Below are 20,582 nucleotides of genomic sequence, written 5' to 3' on the forward strand. Positions count from 1 at the left end.
GATTAAAAGTATGGGCTACCATGCCTGGCCTGGGTATTCTTTTCTTTCAAATAATTTGTTTGCATATTCATGTGATTGATTAGTTTCTGTCTCTTCTTACTGGAGTTTAGACTCCATAACGTGCAGAGTAATGTCAAACAGTTCACAGGTACATTTCTAGTGTAAACACAGTGCCTGGTCAAGTATGCAACTCGAACAAATGAACAGATATCTCTCTGAAAAAAAAAAACAAACAGGTGTGGTGGGTTGAATATGCTTGGCCCATGGGAAATGACACTACTAGGAGGTGTAGCCTTATTGGAGGAAGTGTGTCATGTTGGGGTGGGCTTTAAGGTCCTATGCTCAAGCTCTGCACAGTGTGGGAAGAGAGCCTCCTTCTGGATGCCTTCTGATAAAGAACTAGATATAGAACTCTCAGCTCCCTCTCCAGCACCATGCCTGCCTGGTTGCTGCCATGCTTCTTCCTGCCATGATGATAATGGACTAAACCTCTGAAACTGTAAGTTAGCCCCAATTAAATGTCTTCCTTTATATGAGTGGTCTTGGTCATGGTGTCTCTTCAGACAATGAAAACCCTAACTAAGAAAAGGGGCATATATAGAAAGAAGAGCTTTAAAAAGTGGTCACTTAATTCAATGCAGGGTTCTACTCCTGCACTTTCATCAAGAGGGCAGTGGATTAAAGACAGGAGCTAAAACCTTTCAGTATGGTTTGAGCTCTTTCCTGTTTGACTGTTAAGGTTTATGAAGGAGTTGTAGAAGACTGATTCAAGGATACTACTCATAAAAGCACACACAGCACAATTCATCAAAGAACTGCCTATCTCCCAGCAAAGGCTAGAAGACAAAACACTTACCAAAGTACTGTGAGTCTCTTGTCTGCAGCTGTAGCATCTGGTGCCAAATAATTCTTTAGTTTCATAGTGTATCTATGAGTTGGGATAAAAAACAAACCAAGTAGAACAGAAATATTTCACCTTGATCTTAAAACTTCTTATGTTCTCAAAATAATCAAAATCAACCCTAAATAAAACACCCACTAAAATCTTCCTAAGGAAAACGGAACACTAAGTATCTTCCTAGTTCACTATACTATGTTAATCAAATAACTAAGTAACAATAATAAATGATAAAGATATTCCAATGAAGCGTCAAGGTCCCCACTTACTTAATGAGCTCCACCGTGTCTGAGTACATAGGGAATGGGGACTTGGATTCCTGAGCGTTCTTCTCTAATGCATTCCCACACTCAATGAAAGACACTACAGCATCAAGGTAGTACACGGCTTTCTCAAACCTATCAGACTAAAGGAAAACAACGCTGATTAATGATCCACTGCAAATATAGACAACTGAAGGGAACACGAGTTAAAACTTGAATATTAGCTTGATGAAGCACATCAGGAAGAATATTTACATACCAAAGCATCTGCATTGTGTTTGAGTTTTTTTTGCTTCTTGTAAATAATGGTCTGCTGAATAATTTCTGCAAAATAAATTTTTTTATAAATAAAAATGGTCAACATTTCCTAAGAAAATTACTAAAATAAAATTTTCCTAAATTAGTCAACATTTCCTAAGAAAATTACTAAAATAAAATTATTGTTTTAGTCTTTACTATCTTACAGCTTTCACATTCTCAAGAAGTGAATGATTACTAAACATTTTATAACAATAATAAACTATTAACAAACATTTCAATTTCTTGACAAATGTATATAGATTAAGAACATAGATTATGGGCTACTATGGCAAATCTTCTACTCAAGTACACACACAGAGATCAAGTTCCCTAGTATTAAACATTAGCTTACTCAAGGTTTTTTTTTTTTTTTTGGTATGTTTTGTTTTAATCAAGAGTAAATAGGATATAGATATAGATATAGATATATAGATATATAGATATAGATATAGATAGATAAAAAAGATATAGATAGATAGATATAGATAGATATAGATAGATAGATAAATAGGATATATATATATATATCCTATTTATATATCCTCATATATATATGAGTAGTACATTCTGACAGAAGGCAAGAGAAAGAAAGAAAGTAACACTGCTTATCTGAGAAGACTGCTGTTATCAGCAGTGGTACTGAGTGCAGGAACAGCTCTAGGAAGAACATCCTTCCTGTCACTCTGGAGAGCCACTGGCTGTTAAAGGAGGAGCTGGACTAAAGACACTTTTATGTTACAGTCTGATATTCCATAGGTCAGATACAAGTATTAATCATATAGGACCTGATGTACTTAAGTGTGTTTATTATATGCTGACTGGAATTTCTAAAATGCATACATGAAAATATATTTACCTCTTTACAGCTGGCTTGGTGGTACATGCCTTTAATCCAAACACTCAGGAGGCTGAAGCAGGCCAACCTCTAAGAGTTTGAAGCCAGCATGGTCACCGAGCTCCAGGCCAGTAGAAAATTCTGTCTCAAAAAAAAAAAAACAAAAAAAAAAAAACAAACAAAAAAACAAAAAAAAACCAAACCAAAACAAACCAAAAAAAACCAAAAAAAACAAAACCCACAAAATGTATCTCACCTGTCATCAAAGGCAAGCTTTGTTCTCCGAGGCTTTGAGGAATCAGGAGTTGGTGTGGACGGAGGACAATTAGAGGAGCTATTTGGAGCCTTCTCCTGACCAAAAGAATAGACACAACTAAGTTGAAAATTGTCAGGAGTTTAAAAATGAAGCTAATCTCACTTCTTCAGCCACTGCTAAGACAAGTTTTAAATTTTATATTGCTTCTACCCAACAGAAGATTGAGTTCATTTTATATAACCAAACACACTGGGTCCATTTTATATAAACCAAAAGATTTATTTTTATACTTATTAAGAGTCTACTATGTGCAAGGGATTTAGGCTAGGTACTTGTTAAAACATAAGGAAGATATGAACTGAGTATCAAAATGGCAGTACTGGTTGGGGAGATGGCTGAGTGGGTAAGCACATGTGCTTTGAAGCAAGAGAACCTGAGTTCAAATTCCGAGTTTCTGCATAAGAGCTGGATGTGGCTGCATGCTCTGACAACACTAGGGTTGTGAGGATGAGACAGGCAGGGAGCAGCAGTGCTGAAATAGTGCGAGCTTCAGGTCCAAAAAAAACAAAAACAAAAAAAACCTGTCTCAATAAGAGAAAGGGCTGGAGAGGGCTCAGCAGTTAAGAGCACTAGTTGCTGTTGCAGAGTACCTGAGTTTGGTCCCAAGCACCCACATCATGTCTCACAACCATCTGTAACTCTAGCTCAAGGGATCCAATACCCTTTTTTGACCTCTGGCACCAGGCGTACAAGTGGTACATATCACACATACACACATGCAAAACACTCATACATAAAAACAAAACAAAACAAAAACTTAAAAACTAAAAAAATTAGATAAAGTTTAATAGGAAACAACACCAAAGGCCCTCCCTTGGCCTCTGCACACATGCATGGGCACACTCTGGGGGCGTGCGGAGTGCTGCTGCATCGTAAGCGCCTGCACGCATGCACATGCGCACACACACAGAGAAGTAAAAGGCAGTACCACAGTACCACTCACGAAAATAGGTCCTGGGTGTGGTGGCACATGCCTTTAATTCTAACACTCAACTGAACTGTAAGTTCAAAAACAGCCCGGTCTATGCAGTAAGTTCTGGGCTACATAGTGAGATCCTGTCTCAAAAAACAAACAAAAGAAAAACAAAAAGAGGTTCACTACTAAAGCCTAAGTTAACTATTTAGTATGGTTGTTAGTTCTTCAGCTACCTTCTGAAATAAGAGTTAGATAGGTTTTGCTGTTGTTTTAAGGTAGTCTAAGGGGCTGGAAAGATGGTTCAGGAATGAGAGCACTTCTTGCTCATCTAGGAGACTTGAGTTTGATCAGTGGCTCATAACTGCTGTATAACTCCAGCTCCTGATGAGCATGTGAGCTCAGAAATTAACATGGAAGCCTCCAATTCTGTATCAAAAAGGTTGCGAAACGGCAGAAGAGCCGGTAAGCATATAAGAGGAGGAGCAATGAAGACTGGCAAACGAGCACTGTCCCGTGATGCTGGTGAGCTCCCCAAGTTCCTAAAGAAATAGGCTGCTTGTTTGGAGGGAGATCTATCTGTACAACTCAGCTTGAAAGGCTCGTAATTCTACTTACTTAAACTTAAAATCTTTAGCTACCACATTTAATAGGCTGTAACAGCATGTAGCAGTCTAGAATACTCATTTTCCAAACTTTTGTTTACTTAATAATCTTGTGAATTTTATATACACAATTATATTATATATCATATACATAAATATACCATATATACATACACACATATCTATATGTTTTTTAGACAGACTTTCTCTGTGTAGCCCTGACTGTTCTGGAACTCACTCCATAGACCAAGCTGTCCTTGAACTCAGAGATCCTCCTGACTCTGCCTCCCAAGGGCTCAAACTCACAGAGATCCACCTCTCTCTGCCTCCTGAGTGCTGGGATTTAAGGTATGCACCACCACTGCCTGGCAATCGTTTGGGTTTTTTTGTTTGTTTGTTTGTTTTTGCTTTTTTTTCTTAAGACAGAATCTCACTATGAAGCCTAAGTTGCACATGAAACAAAACCTGACCCACCTGACCCAGCCTCCCAAGTGACTAGATCGGTCATACGCTTTCTAAGATGTTCATGTCAGAGCAAGTCTATGACATTACAGTAGTTAAGTAACAATTAAGAATATATTTAAGTTTTTAAGAATATACTCCAGGGTGGACTGGTCTACAGAGCAGGTTCCAGGCCAGCCAAGGCTACACAGAGAAATTCTGTCTCAACAAACTAACAAACAATAAAGCAGACCCTTGAAAACCCTTCTTAGATCGAAATTTCAGTCTATAAACACCAAGACTATTCAATTGTATCATTACTATGTTAAGGGCAACCATTTGAAAGCCAGGTTTGGTAGCACACACTTTCAGTCCAAATACTCAAGAGGCAGAGGCAAACGGATCTCTGTGAGTTCCAGGCCAGCCAAAGCTACACAGTGAGACTCTACCGCAAAAAAAAAAAAAAAAAAAAAAAAAAAAAAGCCAGATGTGGTGGCATGATGTCCAGCCTCACCTCTCCTATAGAGGAAAATCACCCAGCTAACCCAGGGTATGCAGCAGCAGCAATAGGGAGATCCTACTCCAAGATGAAAGATGTGAACTGACTCCTGAAAGTTGTCCTCTCAGACAGACAGACAGACAGACAGAGACTCAGTCTCCTCCCCATTCATTTTAAAAACTGCACAGGCCTATAGTCTTAATGAGCTGTTTACAAACAGCAGCATCACCTCAGGAAGACATGAGGGTGATTTTCAAAGGCTGAAGCCCCAGCACCATACCTTGGCCTCTTTGGAGCTGCTGGAAACCTTCCCTTCAGTCTTCTTCTGCTTTGCCGTGGAGGAGCTGTTCTTGCTGCTACCACTGTTCTCTTTGTTACTGGTACTGCTAGACTTTAAGGACGACGACTGACTCACAGTCCTCTTCCGAGAGCCATGCTCTGTTTTTGAATCTTTTGAAGGAACAGGCCCAGCAGGTGAAGGCAGCAAATCCTTTTCTTTTGTACTACTCTGCTTAGATGACCTGATCCCAAAAAATAAAAAAATAAAAAAATCCCAAGTGCTCTTATTTCTGCATAGTGATACAAGAGTAAAGGATTTTTCTATCTCTTTTCACCTTCTTATAGGACAAATTTGCAAATACATTCTCCATATGCTGATTACAAAAACAAAAAGACGAAATTCCATCAAGTAGGAATTTATCTGTATTCTCTTTTCCACAATCATGCCCAGTGCCTAGAACAATCTGCCACAAAATAAATGCTTAATAAAATTGAGTAAATAGATAAATTGTGAAAAGATTAATGCTTACAAGTTACTAGTCTCTTTCAAGTTGCAGATAAGCTACCCAGAAAATGATGAAGCTTTACTGTAACTCTTTATCTCATATTCTGTGCTGGCTAGTTTTATAACAACTCAACACAGGCTAGAATCATGGGAGCCTCAAGTGAGAAAATGATCCCATAAGACTGGGCTTGCAGGGAAGCCTGTAGAGCATTTTCTTAATAGTGGTTGATATTGGAGAGGACCCAGCCCATTGTGGGTGGTGCCATCTCTGGTCTGGTGGCCCTGGGTTCTATAAGAAATCAGTCTGAGCAAGCCATGAGGAGCAAGCCAGTAGCCACCACTCCTCTGTGGCCTCTGCATCAACTTCTACCTCCAGGTTCCTGCTTTGTTTGAGTCCCTATCCTGACTTCCTTCTATGATGAACAGTTAAAGTGATATGGAAGAATAAGCCAAATAAACCCTTTCCTCCCCAAGTTGCTTTTGGTCATGGTGTTTCATCACAGCAATAGAAACCCTAACTAGGAGATATTCTTATCTCACTAAAAAAAAGAAGAGCAATAGCTTCCCATCTCTATTAGCTAAATGCACAGCTCTTACTATCGATGTGTGCACATATATGTATGACATTCAGTCAACTAAAAAGAATACTCTGAAGCATTTCAAAAAGTACCAAACAACAAACAATAAACATAGCCAATATGGTCATGCAACATGATTTGGAAACATACTCTCTATTGCTGGATGGCTTGTGGCCTGATGAGTTCTTGTCCTCCGTTTTGGGTTTTTTGCTCTCACTGGCTCGGTTATCATCATCATTCTGGACAAAAACAGAAACAGTAGGTTGTAAGCTTGACAAGGGTGTCCTATGTTAGATCCATAGAGTGAAAGGATGTGGCTGTGAGCACTACAATACTTTAGTGTGGATATATATTTCTATTTCTTTCTTGGATATATTCCTAGGACTATAATTGATGGATCATAAGGTAACTATATATTCAGCTTTTTTGAGAAACTGCCAAACTGTAATCCAAAGCAGCTGCATCTCACAGTTCTGCTAGCACTGCAAAGAAGTTCCAACTCTGTAGTTTCATCAGCACTTGAACATACTGGTACTTGCTAACAGATAAGACTCTTTATCTCTGAAAAATTTCTTGGCTGAACTATAAGTGGCAAACCTATCTACTGTTGATGTTACTTCCATAGGTGAATCTAAGTTTTCCAACTGCTTTACGTAATAAGCAATAAAAATACAAACAAATATTCTACTCCTAATGTAACAGACGAGTCTGTTTGCTGTCAAATGATTAAATTCAGATAAATGAAGACGTGAGAAAAAGTCATCTACAGACTGCACCTGTGACTAAGGGTCTCCTCATAGTACTTATCAGTATAGTATCCAGGAATTGGCCCTGATACTTTACCAAAATTCTAATTCTAGGGGAGGGCTGGAAAGATGTCATAGTGGTTAAAAGCCACTGGCTGCTCTTGTAGAGAAAACCTCTAGGAGTTCTAAGCACTCACATGGTGGCTCATAACCATCTGTAACTCAAATTCCAGGGCATCCAATACCTTTTTTTGATCCCTTGGCACAAGATGATGCACATACATAAATATACGCTCTGTATAAAGCTGATCTTATACAAAGCCATGCTTTTATCTTGGAAGTATTTAAGATGAGAGCAGGCTATGAACTCACAGACTTTTCCTTCTTCTTGGAACTGCATCCAGGGTTTTACACATGCTCAGCAAGAGCTCTACCATTAAGCTACATACTTAGCCCTGGGGAATGTTCTCAGTTCTGACCTGTGTTAATGGAAAAAAGCTAGGCACATAAGTAAATATTGGATGGGTAAAATTCTTATGAACGTATCTGTCAGAAAATTAGTGAGTCAGTTGACTTGAGGCTAAGACAGCAAAGGATGCATGGATTACATTAAAGTCCACTTTTAGCCTGGCCACCATACACTCTGCTCAGAGGTCTTATTTAAGAAGAAACTAACTTGCTTTATTTAAGGAGACAGAACACTAAGAGAAACTGTTCCACATGTAGTCTCAATGGGGCTTTGTGCTCAATCACTATTTTCCCTTACAGCTCCTGATCCATAAACTATATTTCCATAGCATTTCAGATGCTGGTATCTAAAAATGAACAATAGGGACTGGCAAGATGTCTCAGTGGGTAAAGACTGGCAACCTGAGCTCAGTCCCTGGGATCACATGGCAGAAGGAAAGAATCGGCTCCCACAAGGTCTTCTCTGGTTTCCAGTTATGCACTATAGTGTAAATATGTGCATATACACACAAGTCAATAAAATATAATTCAAAAGCAACAGTGACTACGTAATGTAAAGTCAAAATAGCAAGTACTTGGGGATAAGATGGCTCAGCAGTTAAGGATACTTGTTACTCTTCAAGCAGGACCAAAGGTAAGATACTAGTAACAGTGTCAGGCAGCTTACAACTGGCTGTAACTGGCTCCAGAAAATTTGACATCCTCCACTGGCCTCCACAGGAGCATACAACAGCCTGAGTGAATATACAGACATAGATACACACAGACACAGACAAGTAAACAGACAACAGATAGAGACAGACAGACACATAAAACACACACTCATAGACACATAAATAAAATTATTTTAAAAATAGCTAGTATTTTAATATTAAGATACTTAAGGATATGGAAAATAAGAAAAAATATTTCTAAAAATGAAAAAGAACCATCAACCTGATACAGACCTTGTGTTTCCTCTTGCCTTTGTTGGAAGCTTTTTCTGAGGCTTGCTTCTGTACCTCTCTCGGGTGTTTTTCTGGAACATTTTTCTTTTCCCCCTTGGGTGGCTCTGTTTCTTTGTAAGGCTTCCCGGGTATTCTAGTCAAAAGATTCAGGTCAATCTTCACAATAAGTGGATACCTGTCATCAGGCTCACTGAGTGGGGAAAGGAGCTCCTTCTCTTCCATAGGAGAGAACATGCGTTGCCGAAAAAAGCTATCTTCTTCCTCCACTGAGGAGGGTTTGACAGGAGTCCTATTGCTTTCAGGGTACTTAGGAGTCTGTGAGGAGGGAGGGAGGCTCTCACTCTCATCTGAATCTGAGGACGAGGTATCTGTTTCTATGATTTCCCGAGATTTCTGGGACGATTTACTTGCTGACTTATATTTCTTTTTCTCTGCTGTAGGTCGAGGGGAAGATTTCGACTCCTTTTTGATGTTAGGTTTCCGTGAGCCCTTGGTGGCTGCTTTGTGTCTGCTAGAAGGCATGCTGGTAGCCATGTCTACAGGAGTCTCACTTTCTATCTTCAGGCCTCCTCGAGGCTCTTCGGCAGCTGACTTCTCAGGTTTTTTGGGTTGTTTTTTGCCGACAGTTCTCCTCTGTGTGGTGCTGTCACTCTGTGCAGGAGACTTCTGCCTCCCACGGCCACTTTCTGATCCCTTTTGGATGGTTTTAGAGTCTCGTCCTGGGGTGGCAGAGCTCGTTTCTTTCGGGCCCCCTGGATCTGTGTAGTTACTGGTTGTGCCCTGTTCCCGGCCTTCTTTCTTGTAGGCTTGAGATGATGGGATGTTGCTGTCTACAGAGGAAGCTGGAGATACTTTATGTGGGTTCACTTTGTTCAACCAATTATCAAGTTGCCACTTGTTTGTTGGTGGTGGTTCAGGCTGAAAATGAAAAGAAAACAGATAAATATATAGATGTAGGGTTTTCTCAATATTGAAGCTTTCCCCCTCTTTATAAAGTCAAGTAAGAGGAAAGAGAAAAATGCTTAAAGTGACAAGCATTTGTTTGTCATGTTTCTGCCAGGATCAAAACACAGGTAAAATATTATTGGCTCTAGTCACTTGGCCTCCTGAGTGCTGGAGTATACACATGGAACCAACAAGAAGAGCTTATTACAAATGGCCTTTAAATAATCATTATTCCAGTTAGGAGTTCAACTTGAAAGCCAGTATTGCAAATGATTTAATTCTAGAAAGTAAACATATGATGTAGGTATTAGGAGAGACTTTCAGTTGCACTGTACCAATCTATGGTACAATTACACGATATAAGACTCATTTTAGTCACAGTGACTATATAGCATAAATCTCCTGTTAAGAGGCAAATCCTCTTTTAAAACAAGTTTAAAAACAAGTTTTTCAAAAATAAGTAAGCCAAAAAAGTCTAAGTTTTCTATCAGACACATGGCTTGTGTATCTTTGATGATAATCTGCAGTGGTGGCTGGAGTAGCTGTCAGCAGAGCTTAAGTACGAGGTGTCCCTCCTTCCCTCTCACCTCAGGAGATGCGCTCTGGGACGGCTCGTTCGCCTCACTGTCACTGGAGCTGCTTTCGCTCTCTGAGTCAGACCCAGAGCTGCTCTCAGATCCACTGTGGCTGCTCGAGTCATCCCTGGAGTTATCTGCTCCCTCACTGTTATGGTGTGAAGGTTCAGAGTTACTGAAGGAGATAAAAGAGAAATGACAATATTAACGATGTAAGATAAGGAATCCAAAACAAATGAAGTAGATATCCCCCAAAAGTCTCTGGTGTACCACTCTGCTAATAATACTCAGATTTAACATTAAAATTCACCCAGTTTGAGTATGTAAATTAATCAATTTTTGTTAATTTCTACAATGATACAACCATTACAATGGACATTATTTATAAGGCTGCTAATGACACAGCCCCACAATGATAAATCAGACTAACCTCAATTATCAAACCACCAACCACAAACCACAAAATAAAAAGATCCCCCACCTTCCTGGTGTACTCCTTGGCATTGTCTTATCACAATCCTAAAAATGAAGCATAAGAAATTATAAATGAATAATACTCTATTTAAATAATACAAATGTCTGAACTAAAAAATAAAACCAAGCTGGCTCCTTTAACAAATGAATTAATATTTACTTAATACAGTGATTAAAAAAAAAATTACAGAATACTTTTAGCACCCAGAAAGCAGAAGCAGCAGGATCATGAATCTGAGGCTAGCCTGGGCCTTGGTGAGACTGCTCCAAAACAAAACTAACAACCAAAACTCCACAAACATACAAACAGTAACAAGCCAGGACCCTGTTTTCACTTAAAGAAGTAGAGTTTGCATAGCTCAGTGCCCAATAGCACTACTAACAAAAATAAATAAATAAAAATAAATTTAAAAAAAAAAAAAAAAAAAAAAAGAGTCTCTAGGATAATTCTTAAAAAAAAAAAAAAAATTGGGGTTGGAGAGATGGCTTATCAGTTAAGAGCAGAGGCTGCTCTTACAGAGGATCCAGGTTCAATTCCCAACATCCACATAGTGCTCACAACCATCTGGAATTCCAGTTCCAAGGAGCCCATGCATATTAACAAATGTTTTTTGTTTTTTGTTTTTTTTAAAAAAAAAAAAAAAAAAAAAAAAAAAAAAAAACTGGGGCTGGAGAGATGGCTCAGCAGTTAAGAGCACTGACTGCTCTTCCAGAAGACCTGAATTCAGTTCCCAGCAACCACAAGGTGGCTCATAACCATCTGTAACAGGATCGATGCCCTCTTCTGGTGTGTCTGAAGACAAACAGGTACAGTGTACTCACATACAATCAATCAATCAATCAATCAATCAATCAATATTTCTTGTAAGCAATCTCCTGCTTCAAAAATGTTTTGGTCCACAATAAGTATTAATGAAACATGTCAATTTAGAAGAAGGAGGAGAAGCAGCAGCAGCAGCTGCAGCTGCTCAAAAACATTACAGAAGGCTGCAATCATTCAGTGTCAGAAAACTTATAAAAAGAAAAGGTACTGGATCCTAAACCAAGACACAATGAAACAGTAACGTATAGGACTGACATACCTGTTCCCCATCACTATCTTCACTGCTGCTTAGTTTTAAGTCATCTTTTAACATACTAGAGAAAAAAGGCAGAAAGAAGCATTAATTAGTCACAGCAGGCCAGAGTCCTAAATATTTACCAATAACTCTAGGAATAATCATTGTGTTAGCCAAAAATTTAATTGAAACACACACACACACACACACACACACACACACACACACTCTCTCTCTCTCTCTCTCTCTCTCTCTCTCTCTCTCTCTCTGTTTGGAATTGTTCACATTATACTAAAACATTTTAAAGGAAATCAACCATTTTTATAAGCCTTAAACTTTCCATGCATTAAAAAAATTTTTTATGTCAGCCTAGTTTATAGAACTACTTCTAGGACAGCCAAGCCTTACACAAGGAAAGCCTGTCTTGGGGGAAATTTTTTTTCATTTTTTATTGTTTTTTCAAGACAGGGTTTCTCTGTGTAGGCCTGGATCTCCTGTAAATCACTTTATAGATCAGGCTGGCCTCAGACTCAGAGATGTGCCTGCCTCTGCCTCCTAAATGCTAGGGTAAAAGGCATGTGCCACCACTGCCTAGCCAAAAATTACTTTTAAAGAGAACAGAATTTAGTGTTCTGCAAAGATAGCAATAGGCTTGGTAGGAACAGAAGGACTGCTGGCTCCACAGGTAAAACATTCAAGTTTGTTTTCTAGTTAAACTTATATACATTCCTGTTACAAAAACCTTGTCTCTAATTGTAACATATATGTTAATAGAGCTTTGGTCCACTAGATAAGACTCCTAAAGAGAAGCAAGATAAAGTCAAAGCATCAAGCAATTCCTTCTTTGTCTCCAATAATCCACAGAGAGGGACCTGAGTAACTTCTAGAGATTAGATAACTTTGAAAACCACAACATAATTCCAGAGTCAAACTTGTGGTTCATGATTGCCTGGCTAAGAAGACAAGTAGACAAAAGCAGGAGAGTTTTAAGTAAGAAATGACCATGTACAAATTTTCAAACTTCAACTTCTAAGTCTCCCTTTACCAAAATTCAAATTGAATTTAAAATATATAAATACAATAAGCTGACAATTTCTACAATTTGTTTTCAAAGTAATGTGAAAGATTGAAGTTTTCCCTAAGTCTAAAATTATTAAACTTAAAATCAAAGTAACTCAAAACATTGTGTTGTTTAACATGAAGTTTGGGAGACCTGTACCTAGACAGTGTTTCCTTTTTTATCACAAGGCGTTCCATTACCTTTTTATAAAGCGTTCTGAGTGTCCAGGCAGTTGGAAGAAGTCTTCTTTCTTTACCTGCACTCTCCCCTCAAAGACTAATCTGATTTCTAAATCTGACCATGAATTCAAAACATACACAAAAATCACCTGGAAATAAAGCAACTCAATGACTATATAATATGAGAAGGGTTTTAAAATTAGTTCAGTAAATGAAAATTTTGGAAAGTTTCCTTTTGTACAAAGCTTAGTGTATCTCTATGACTGATTTCCAGTAAGGAAAATGTACTTACTCTGAATTCTCTCAGCCCTTATGATTTAATAATGGCAGCTCAATGAACCTGCTTACATATGTGAGTCTGTCAGAGCCTTTACCACACTGCTCTGGGTTCAGCATATGTTCTAGTTTCCTCAGCAGCCAAAGCGGTATGCCCATGGTATACATGGTATACAGCAGACATGCATTATAAGTTTTTCATACAGATATGATAAAAGGAATCTTTGAGTTTCTCAGAAGTGTATGGGATGTGTTTTTATTAGTGTATTTCTTCCTCAGTCCTCCTTTTGTTACACGAAGAGGCTGTCAAGCTATTTAGTCTGTGGCTATGGCACAGGAAGCCACATAGTGGCTGTTCCTTTGGAACTTGCTCTAACCACTGTGTTAACCTGTGATCTTAGGAGTACAGGTACTCACTCTCTAGATGTAATTTGTCAATATCTAATAGCCTACCCCTACTGTGGTATAGATTTTTGATTCTACCTACAAAATATAAAAAAATAGAAAAATGTAAAGATAGTATAAACAATGTTGCTTTAGTGTACAGCACTCAGTAACTAAATGGAAGGTTTACTAAGAAGAATCCTATATTTAACACAGTTTCTTTATTAACTGTAAACTGTGAACTCAGAGTAAGGGTGGGTGAACTTAGGCTACTAGTGTTTTCTTCTTTTCCTTTCATTTTTTTAAGATGCTTGTTGTTTTGGAGAAAGGGTATTACTATACATAGCCCAGGTTGGTCCAACTTGCTTTGTAGCCCTGGTTGGCTTTAAATTAATGGTAATTCTCCCAACTCAGCCTTCTGAGTGCTAGGATTATAGATACTTATTTCCATAGCCAGTATTCCACTGCTGTTTTGTAAAGAAATTTTTATCAGACTGGAGATACTTTTCAGTAGTATGGTACTGATCTGGTTCAACGTGTGCAAGATCCTGTGATCAATCTCTATCACCACCAAAAAGGAGAGAAAACCGAGGAATAACAACATGTGCCTATATATAATCTGAACACTTGGGAGGCAGAGGCAAGAAGATCAAGTCCAACTCATCTTTGACTACATGTGCTGAGTTTGAGGGACAGCCCAGACTACATGAGACTCAGTCTCAAAAAACAAAACAACAAGGTTAGTGTTATTAGATAGAACACAGCTATATCTGTAGTCTATACAGCTTTTATATCAAATGATAGAAGTGAGTATTTCAGACACAGGCTATATGGTCTTTAAAATCTATAATCTCTACCTTTTTACAGGCAAAGTTAGCTTATATCTGTCTTAAAAATTAGAGTTTCTACATGGGAATGTATGTAGCTCAATAGTGAAATATGAGTTTAGCATGCACAAGATCCAATGAGCTGGCTCAGAGGGTAAAGGGGCTTGCCACTACAACTAACAACCTGAACTTAATCTCTAGGACCAGAGAACTGACTTCCACAAGTTGTCCTCTGATCTCCACAAGCCTCTCCATACACACAAACACATACAAAATAAATGGTAATTTAAATTTAAAAAACAAAAAAGTAATATTTCTAGCATTTAAAATAGCCAGCTATTACAGATAACTTCTAGGAAAAAAAGACATCCATTAAGTAACAAACTTACGATTTTGACTGGTGTCCATTTGACGTTTTAGCAGAAGTATTGTATCTTTCTGAAACAAAAAATATAAAAGTGAGCAACTGAGTTGTTTATTTAGATTATGAAATATCTATATAAAATGTCTATCTTCAGATATATAAATAAAATGCATTGCACAAGGTAGACAAAAGACACAGGCATCCTCAGGCACTGATCTTCCACAGCCATTTTAGAAAGCAATGTGCTCACATCACTTTATCAGTACTGTAACTATGCTGCTACTGATCTGGTTCAATGAAAGGAATCTACCCACTAACTGGAGAAATAAATACAGACATAATGCTCATAATAATATGGCTTTATGTATATTTTTTGGAGACAGAGTCTTACTATACAGCCCGGGCTGGCTCAAATTCACAATGCAGAGCCTGGACTGGCCTTGAACTTGCAATCTTTCTGGCTCGGCTGACCCAGAGTCAGAGTCACAAGAATGTGTCACCACATTCAGCATTATAATAGCATAGCTTTAACAGCAAAAGCTAGAAAATAAAATATATGTCTATTAGTAGGAGACTAATTGATTGTAATTATTTCATGTGACATAGTTTAATATTATAAGAGTGAACTAGAATTACATACTGATAAACACTTAGAGAAAACCCAGTTAAAAAAAAAAAAATACCAAGTATTAACAATCAGAAGAAACGCATGATCCCATTTGCCATAATTAAACACTGGGGAAGTAAATGAGGGTAGGTAGAAGTAAGAAGGAGACATTCTTAAGAGAAAATGTTAGGGTTTCTAGCTAGCTATTTCAGCATGTGAACATCTCAAAGCTGAGTGTGGTAGTGCACGTCTGTAATTCTAGGAATCATACATAGAGACAGGAGGATCTCTGAGTACCAAACCAGCTTGGACTGCAAAGTGAGAGCCTGCTTTAAAAACCATTGTCAGACCCAGGCAGTGGTGGTGAATGCCTTTAATCTCAACATGAAGAAAGCAGGGGCAGACAGATCTCTGTAAGTTCAAGAGCAGCCTGGTCTATAGCATAAGTTCCAGGACAGCCAGGGCTACACAGAGAAATCCAATCTCAAAAACAAAAACCCACAAACAAACCTCGCGGTCATTTTCCTTTATCTATAACTACAGCTACACAGTAGGACTAAGTAAGTACGCAGACTTAAAGTATGGCTGCTATAAGCTGTCTTCTGACCTCCACATTGTGTCCTATAGCTTTCCTATGCCTTCTACACACAGAATAAATAAGTAAACATAGAACGATAAATTCTTGTTTTATCTCTTGCATTAAGATCACACACACAACTAGCAAAAGGTCAAATTTTTCTACATCATTCAGAATACTCTTAAGCCAGCATAATCTATCTCATAAGTGGTTGTTCCTAGGTATTTTTTGTTCAAGAGCTTCATGGTAACACTCACAACATCTGCAATGGCCAACCTCACCAGTGTCAATCTACACACTTCCTGGTGCATATATTCTCTACAGCCATCTTCCACAAGAGTCTGAGAAATGAAGAGTGGAGGTGACAAAGAGGCTGCAGAGGACCCACAGGCTCTTTATGCATTCCTTACTATCCAGACCAGGAGACTCAGGAAGAATAAGTAAGAAATGCACAAACAGCCTGTGGTAGTGCTAACACGACCATTCTTGCCTACAGTTTTATCACTACAAAACCGATATCATGAAGGAAATGGAAAGGCAGAAAAATGGTTCTTACTTCATTTGGTGCCCACCAAATAGATTTTATGAAATTCTAACTGTTAGTTCAAATAAGTAAGTTTATTTTGATTTTTTTGTTTGCTTGCTTTTTTTGAGACAGGGTCTCTCTACATATCCCTGGCTAGACTGGAGTTCACTATGTAGACCAAGCTGGCCTTAAACTCATAGAGATCAGCCTGCCTCTGGCTACTAAGTACAAGGAGAATTAAAGGCATGCATTACTATATCTAGCTTATTTTCACTTTTAATGACCTACAGTTCTTAAATTTTCTTAAGACTGAGCTCAGATTGTTATTTACCAGATCATAAAATCAGGGTAAGACACATATAAAAATTGTTAGGAAGCACTATAAGGTATAGCTATATGGATAAAATACCCAATAAATAGGTTAATTTGAAAATCAACAAGAAAAAGAAATACTTACTTTGTTCTCCAGGGCCAAAGTTAGACTGCTGAGACTCCTAAGAGAAAGGAACATACAGTTACTCAAAGTGATGGTATGAGAGAAAAATCTATTAGTGAGAAAAGCTCCAAGTGATAAAAATGCTTCAACATATGAAAAAGAAAAAACTGGAAGAATGTGGTGGCCCCATCTACATAGACTATTAGAGCTTACGGAAAGAGCACAAGGCCATCAAAGAGTCTCCATTTCTTTTCAACAACATCCACGATACTCATAATCTAATTCAGAGACCTAGTGAGTTCACATACTTTCAAGATGTATGATCTTAGGGCTTAGAAAAATGGTTCAGTGTTAAGAGTAGGCTCTTGATGATGATCTGAGTTCAGTACTTGGTTGGCACCCATGTTGCACAGATCACATCCCACTATAATTTCAGCTTCAAAAGATAAGACACCCTCTTATATCGTTCTTGGGTACCTGAGCCTACTGGCATAGACCACGTACTTACACACACACACACACACACACACACACACACACACACACACACACACTTATAAAAATACATCTTTAATTCTTGGTCTTGAGAAAATGCTTGGACTACAATGCGAGTAAATAGTAGACAGCACTTGCTAACTATACTCAGGGTCCTGGGTTCAATCCCAGAGTAAAGAAAAGACTTAAAGGAAATAAGAGAGAGAGCTAGGGATTGAGCTCAGTTGATACAGTACTTGTCTAGCATGCATGAACCCAAGAGCAGTGGCTTATAACTATAATGCCAGTACTTGATAGATAGAGGCTGAAAAACTGGGAATTGAAGGTTACCCTGAGCTACATTGTGAATTCAAGGTTAGCCTGTGCTGGCAGCTGGAGAGACGGCTCAGTGGTTAAGAGCACTGACTGCTCTTCCAGAGGTCCTGAGTTCAATTCCCAGCAACCACATGGTGACTCACAACCATCTGTAATGGGATCCAATGCCCTCTTGTGTGTGTCTGAAGAGAGCTACAGTGTACTCACATACATAAATAAATCTTGAAAAAAAAAAAAAAAAAGGATAGCCTGTGCTATCTAAGAGCCTGTCTAAAAAAAAAAAAAAAAAAAAAAAGAAAGAAAGAAAGAAAGAAAACTAAATAAAAATAGCTGTGCAATCTATAATACATTCAAATTCAAAATATACTACATCTCTACAAAGAAAACACAGCTCCCACATGGGTGTCCCATCCCTTGTCACTCCACTCCCTTCCTACTTTCTGTCCCTAGTTTCTTATAAGCTAATAGCATTGTAAAGAACAAACTGTCACATACTTCTTTTTATTATTTATTGGCTTGTTCTTTTTCAGATAAGGTCTTAATATGAAGCTCTGGCTGGTCTGCAACTCTATGTAGACAAGGAAGCCCTTAAATTCAGAGATCTTCCTGTCTCTGCCTCCCCCATGATGAGCACATACTTTAAAAAAAAAAAAAAAGAGAGAGAAAGAAAAGGAAAGCTCTATGATAGTACAGAACCTGGCACTAGAGACGCTTTAGCAAAACAGAAGCATAACTTTCCAAATAACTTCATGTACAAAATATATGCTGAAGATATAATACCAAACTTATATACAGATCCATTAAAAGGCCTACTTAAAAATCTTCTTTTAATGGCAGAATTTTCTGGGAAAGAGCAACCAAAATAATAAAACTAAATATATATTTGCTGTTAAAAAGAAGTCAATTAATTTTCAAAAAGGATGCAATGATCATTCAATGAAGAAATAACCTTTTCAACAAATTGTGTCAAGATAACAAAGAGCCACAGCCAAAAGAATAAAGCTAATATAAGAGCTAAAGAAAATAGTGCCAAATCTTACTTTGCATTTAGCAGAGAATTCTTGTCGTAATATATCATATACATATAAAAACACATGGATTGGATTTTATTAAAATTAAGAACTTACGTTTCAAAGGACACCATCAAAAAAAGAAAGTGATAGTACACATGTCTGTCATCCTAGCAATTAGGCTGAGACAAGAGGATTTAAAGCTAAGGATATCGTGCAGTGGTAAAGATCCTATCACTGAAGAGCACCTGGACCAAGTCATTCAAAACACACAACATACACAACACATGCAACTCACAACACACACACACACACACACACACACACACGTAAACACCAAGAAAGTGAAAAAAGAATGATATATATTTATAGTGTCAAGATGCTGAGGCACAGGGCTGGAGAGATGGCTCAGTGGTTAAGAGCACTGACTGCTCTTCCACAGGTTCTGAGTTCAATTCCCAGCAACCACATGGCTCACAGCCATCTGTAATGGGATTCGATGCCCTCTTCTGGTGTGTCTGAAGACAGTGACATTTATTTCATTGTAGAAGTCTATACTACATTTATTTCATTGTAGAAGTCTATACTAGATAGGTTTATAGCCATTAAAGACCACATATTCTTAGATTTCACTTATTTAGGGCAGAGAAGTAAGGAAAAAAATAGTTAAAGGGAATAAAATTTCTTTATGACAAAGGTGACAAAGATGGTCTGTGCCACTTCCGTGGCAACAGCTGCACTTGTAAATAAATATGTTGAAACCACCGAACTATAATACTAAATAGATTAATTACATTGTCAGTAAATTATTACTTTTAGATGTAACAAAATCTCACTACATATGAACTACCTTAGTAAATAGAGAAGCAGCTAAGAAGGTTTTTTTGTGAATTATGTTAAAAAATGGAAACTCCTGCCATGCACAGGAATGGTAGCTTAAATCTGTGGTCCCAGAGGCAAGCAGATCTCTGTGTTTGAGGCCAGGCTACAGAGTGAGTTCCAATTCAGTTAGAACTATGCAGAGAAACCATGTCCTGAAGTGAGCAGGGAGGGGTAAGGAGAAAAAGAGAGGAAAGGAGGTTGGTTGTTTTTAAGAAGACCAAACAGAGTGGGGGAGATGGTGGTATACATCTTTAATTCCAGACCTGGGAGGCAGAGTTAAGAGGATCTCTTCGAGATCAAGGCCAGCCCAGCCAGAGCTATAGAGAGACAACCAATCTCAATAAATAAATAATTAAATAAATAATGAAATAAATAAATGCCCAGTGATATGGTTTGTATATGCTTGTTCAAGGGAGTGGCAAAAATACCAAAGAACCTTTTGGGAGTGGGAGACATTCTCGATATAGCCTTGGCTGTCCTAGAACTTACTCTGTAGACCAGGTTGGCCTCAAACTCAGAGATCCATCTGCCTCTGCTTCCCAAGTGCTGGGATTAAAGGCATGCGTTGCAGCCACCGCCACCACCGCCACCGCCACCGCCACCGCCACCGCCACCGCCACCGCCACCGCCACCGCCACTGCCCAGTGCAATGAACCATTTTTCAGGGCTGAGCATACATGACCTCTGAATATGTCCCTACTGTTTATACAGATATAAACTTGAAATTTTCTAGAAGTACCACAAACAAATTTATAAACCTTAATTTCTAGACTTTCTAACCCAAACAGAATTAATCCACGAATCAGTAACATTTGAAAAAAAATCTCTCAAATACTTGAAAACTATAAAACATTAAAATAAAACCTTGAAAATAAGCCATAAGGGGGCATGGGATAGGGGTTTCCTAGAAAGGGGAAAGGGGGAAAGGGGATGGCATCTGAAATGTAAATAAAATATATAAAATATCCAAAAAAATAAAATAAATAAATAAAAAATAAA

At 38.2% G+C, this 20,582-nt stretch overlaps 1 protein-coding gene across 1 annotated transcript in view; it reads right to left on the reverse strand.

Annotated features, from left to right (window-relative positions):
* The window catches only part of Aff4 (ALF transcription elongation factor 4), a 72,083-nt gene that overhangs the window by 12,695 nt on the left and 38,806 nt on the right, over positions 1-20,582 (reverse strand). The window contains 13 exon segments of the mRNA XM_034506947.2: positions 857-928; positions 1,168-1,304; positions 1,421-1,450; positions 1,452-1,485; positions 2,553-2,647; positions 5,351-5,591; positions 6,583-6,671; positions 8,594-9,511; positions 10,126-10,288; positions 10,595-10,632; positions 11,670-11,724; positions 14,761-14,809; positions 16,903-16,939. Of these exon segments, the coding sequence (XP_034362838.1) occupies positions 857-928; positions 1,168-1,304; positions 1,421-1,450; positions 1,452-1,485; positions 2,553-2,647; positions 5,351-5,591; positions 6,583-6,671; positions 8,594-9,511; positions 10,126-10,288; positions 10,595-10,632; positions 11,670-11,724; positions 14,761-14,809; positions 16,903-16,939 (1,958 nt within the window).

The sequence above is a fragment of the Arvicanthis niloticus genome, chromosome 6 (assembly GCF_011762505.2).
Source record: "Arvicanthis niloticus isolate mArvNil1 chromosome 6, mArvNil1.pat.X, whole genome shotgun sequence".
NCBI classification, from domain to species: Eukaryota; Metazoa; Chordata; class Mammalia; order Rodentia; family Muridae; genus Arvicanthis; species Arvicanthis niloticus.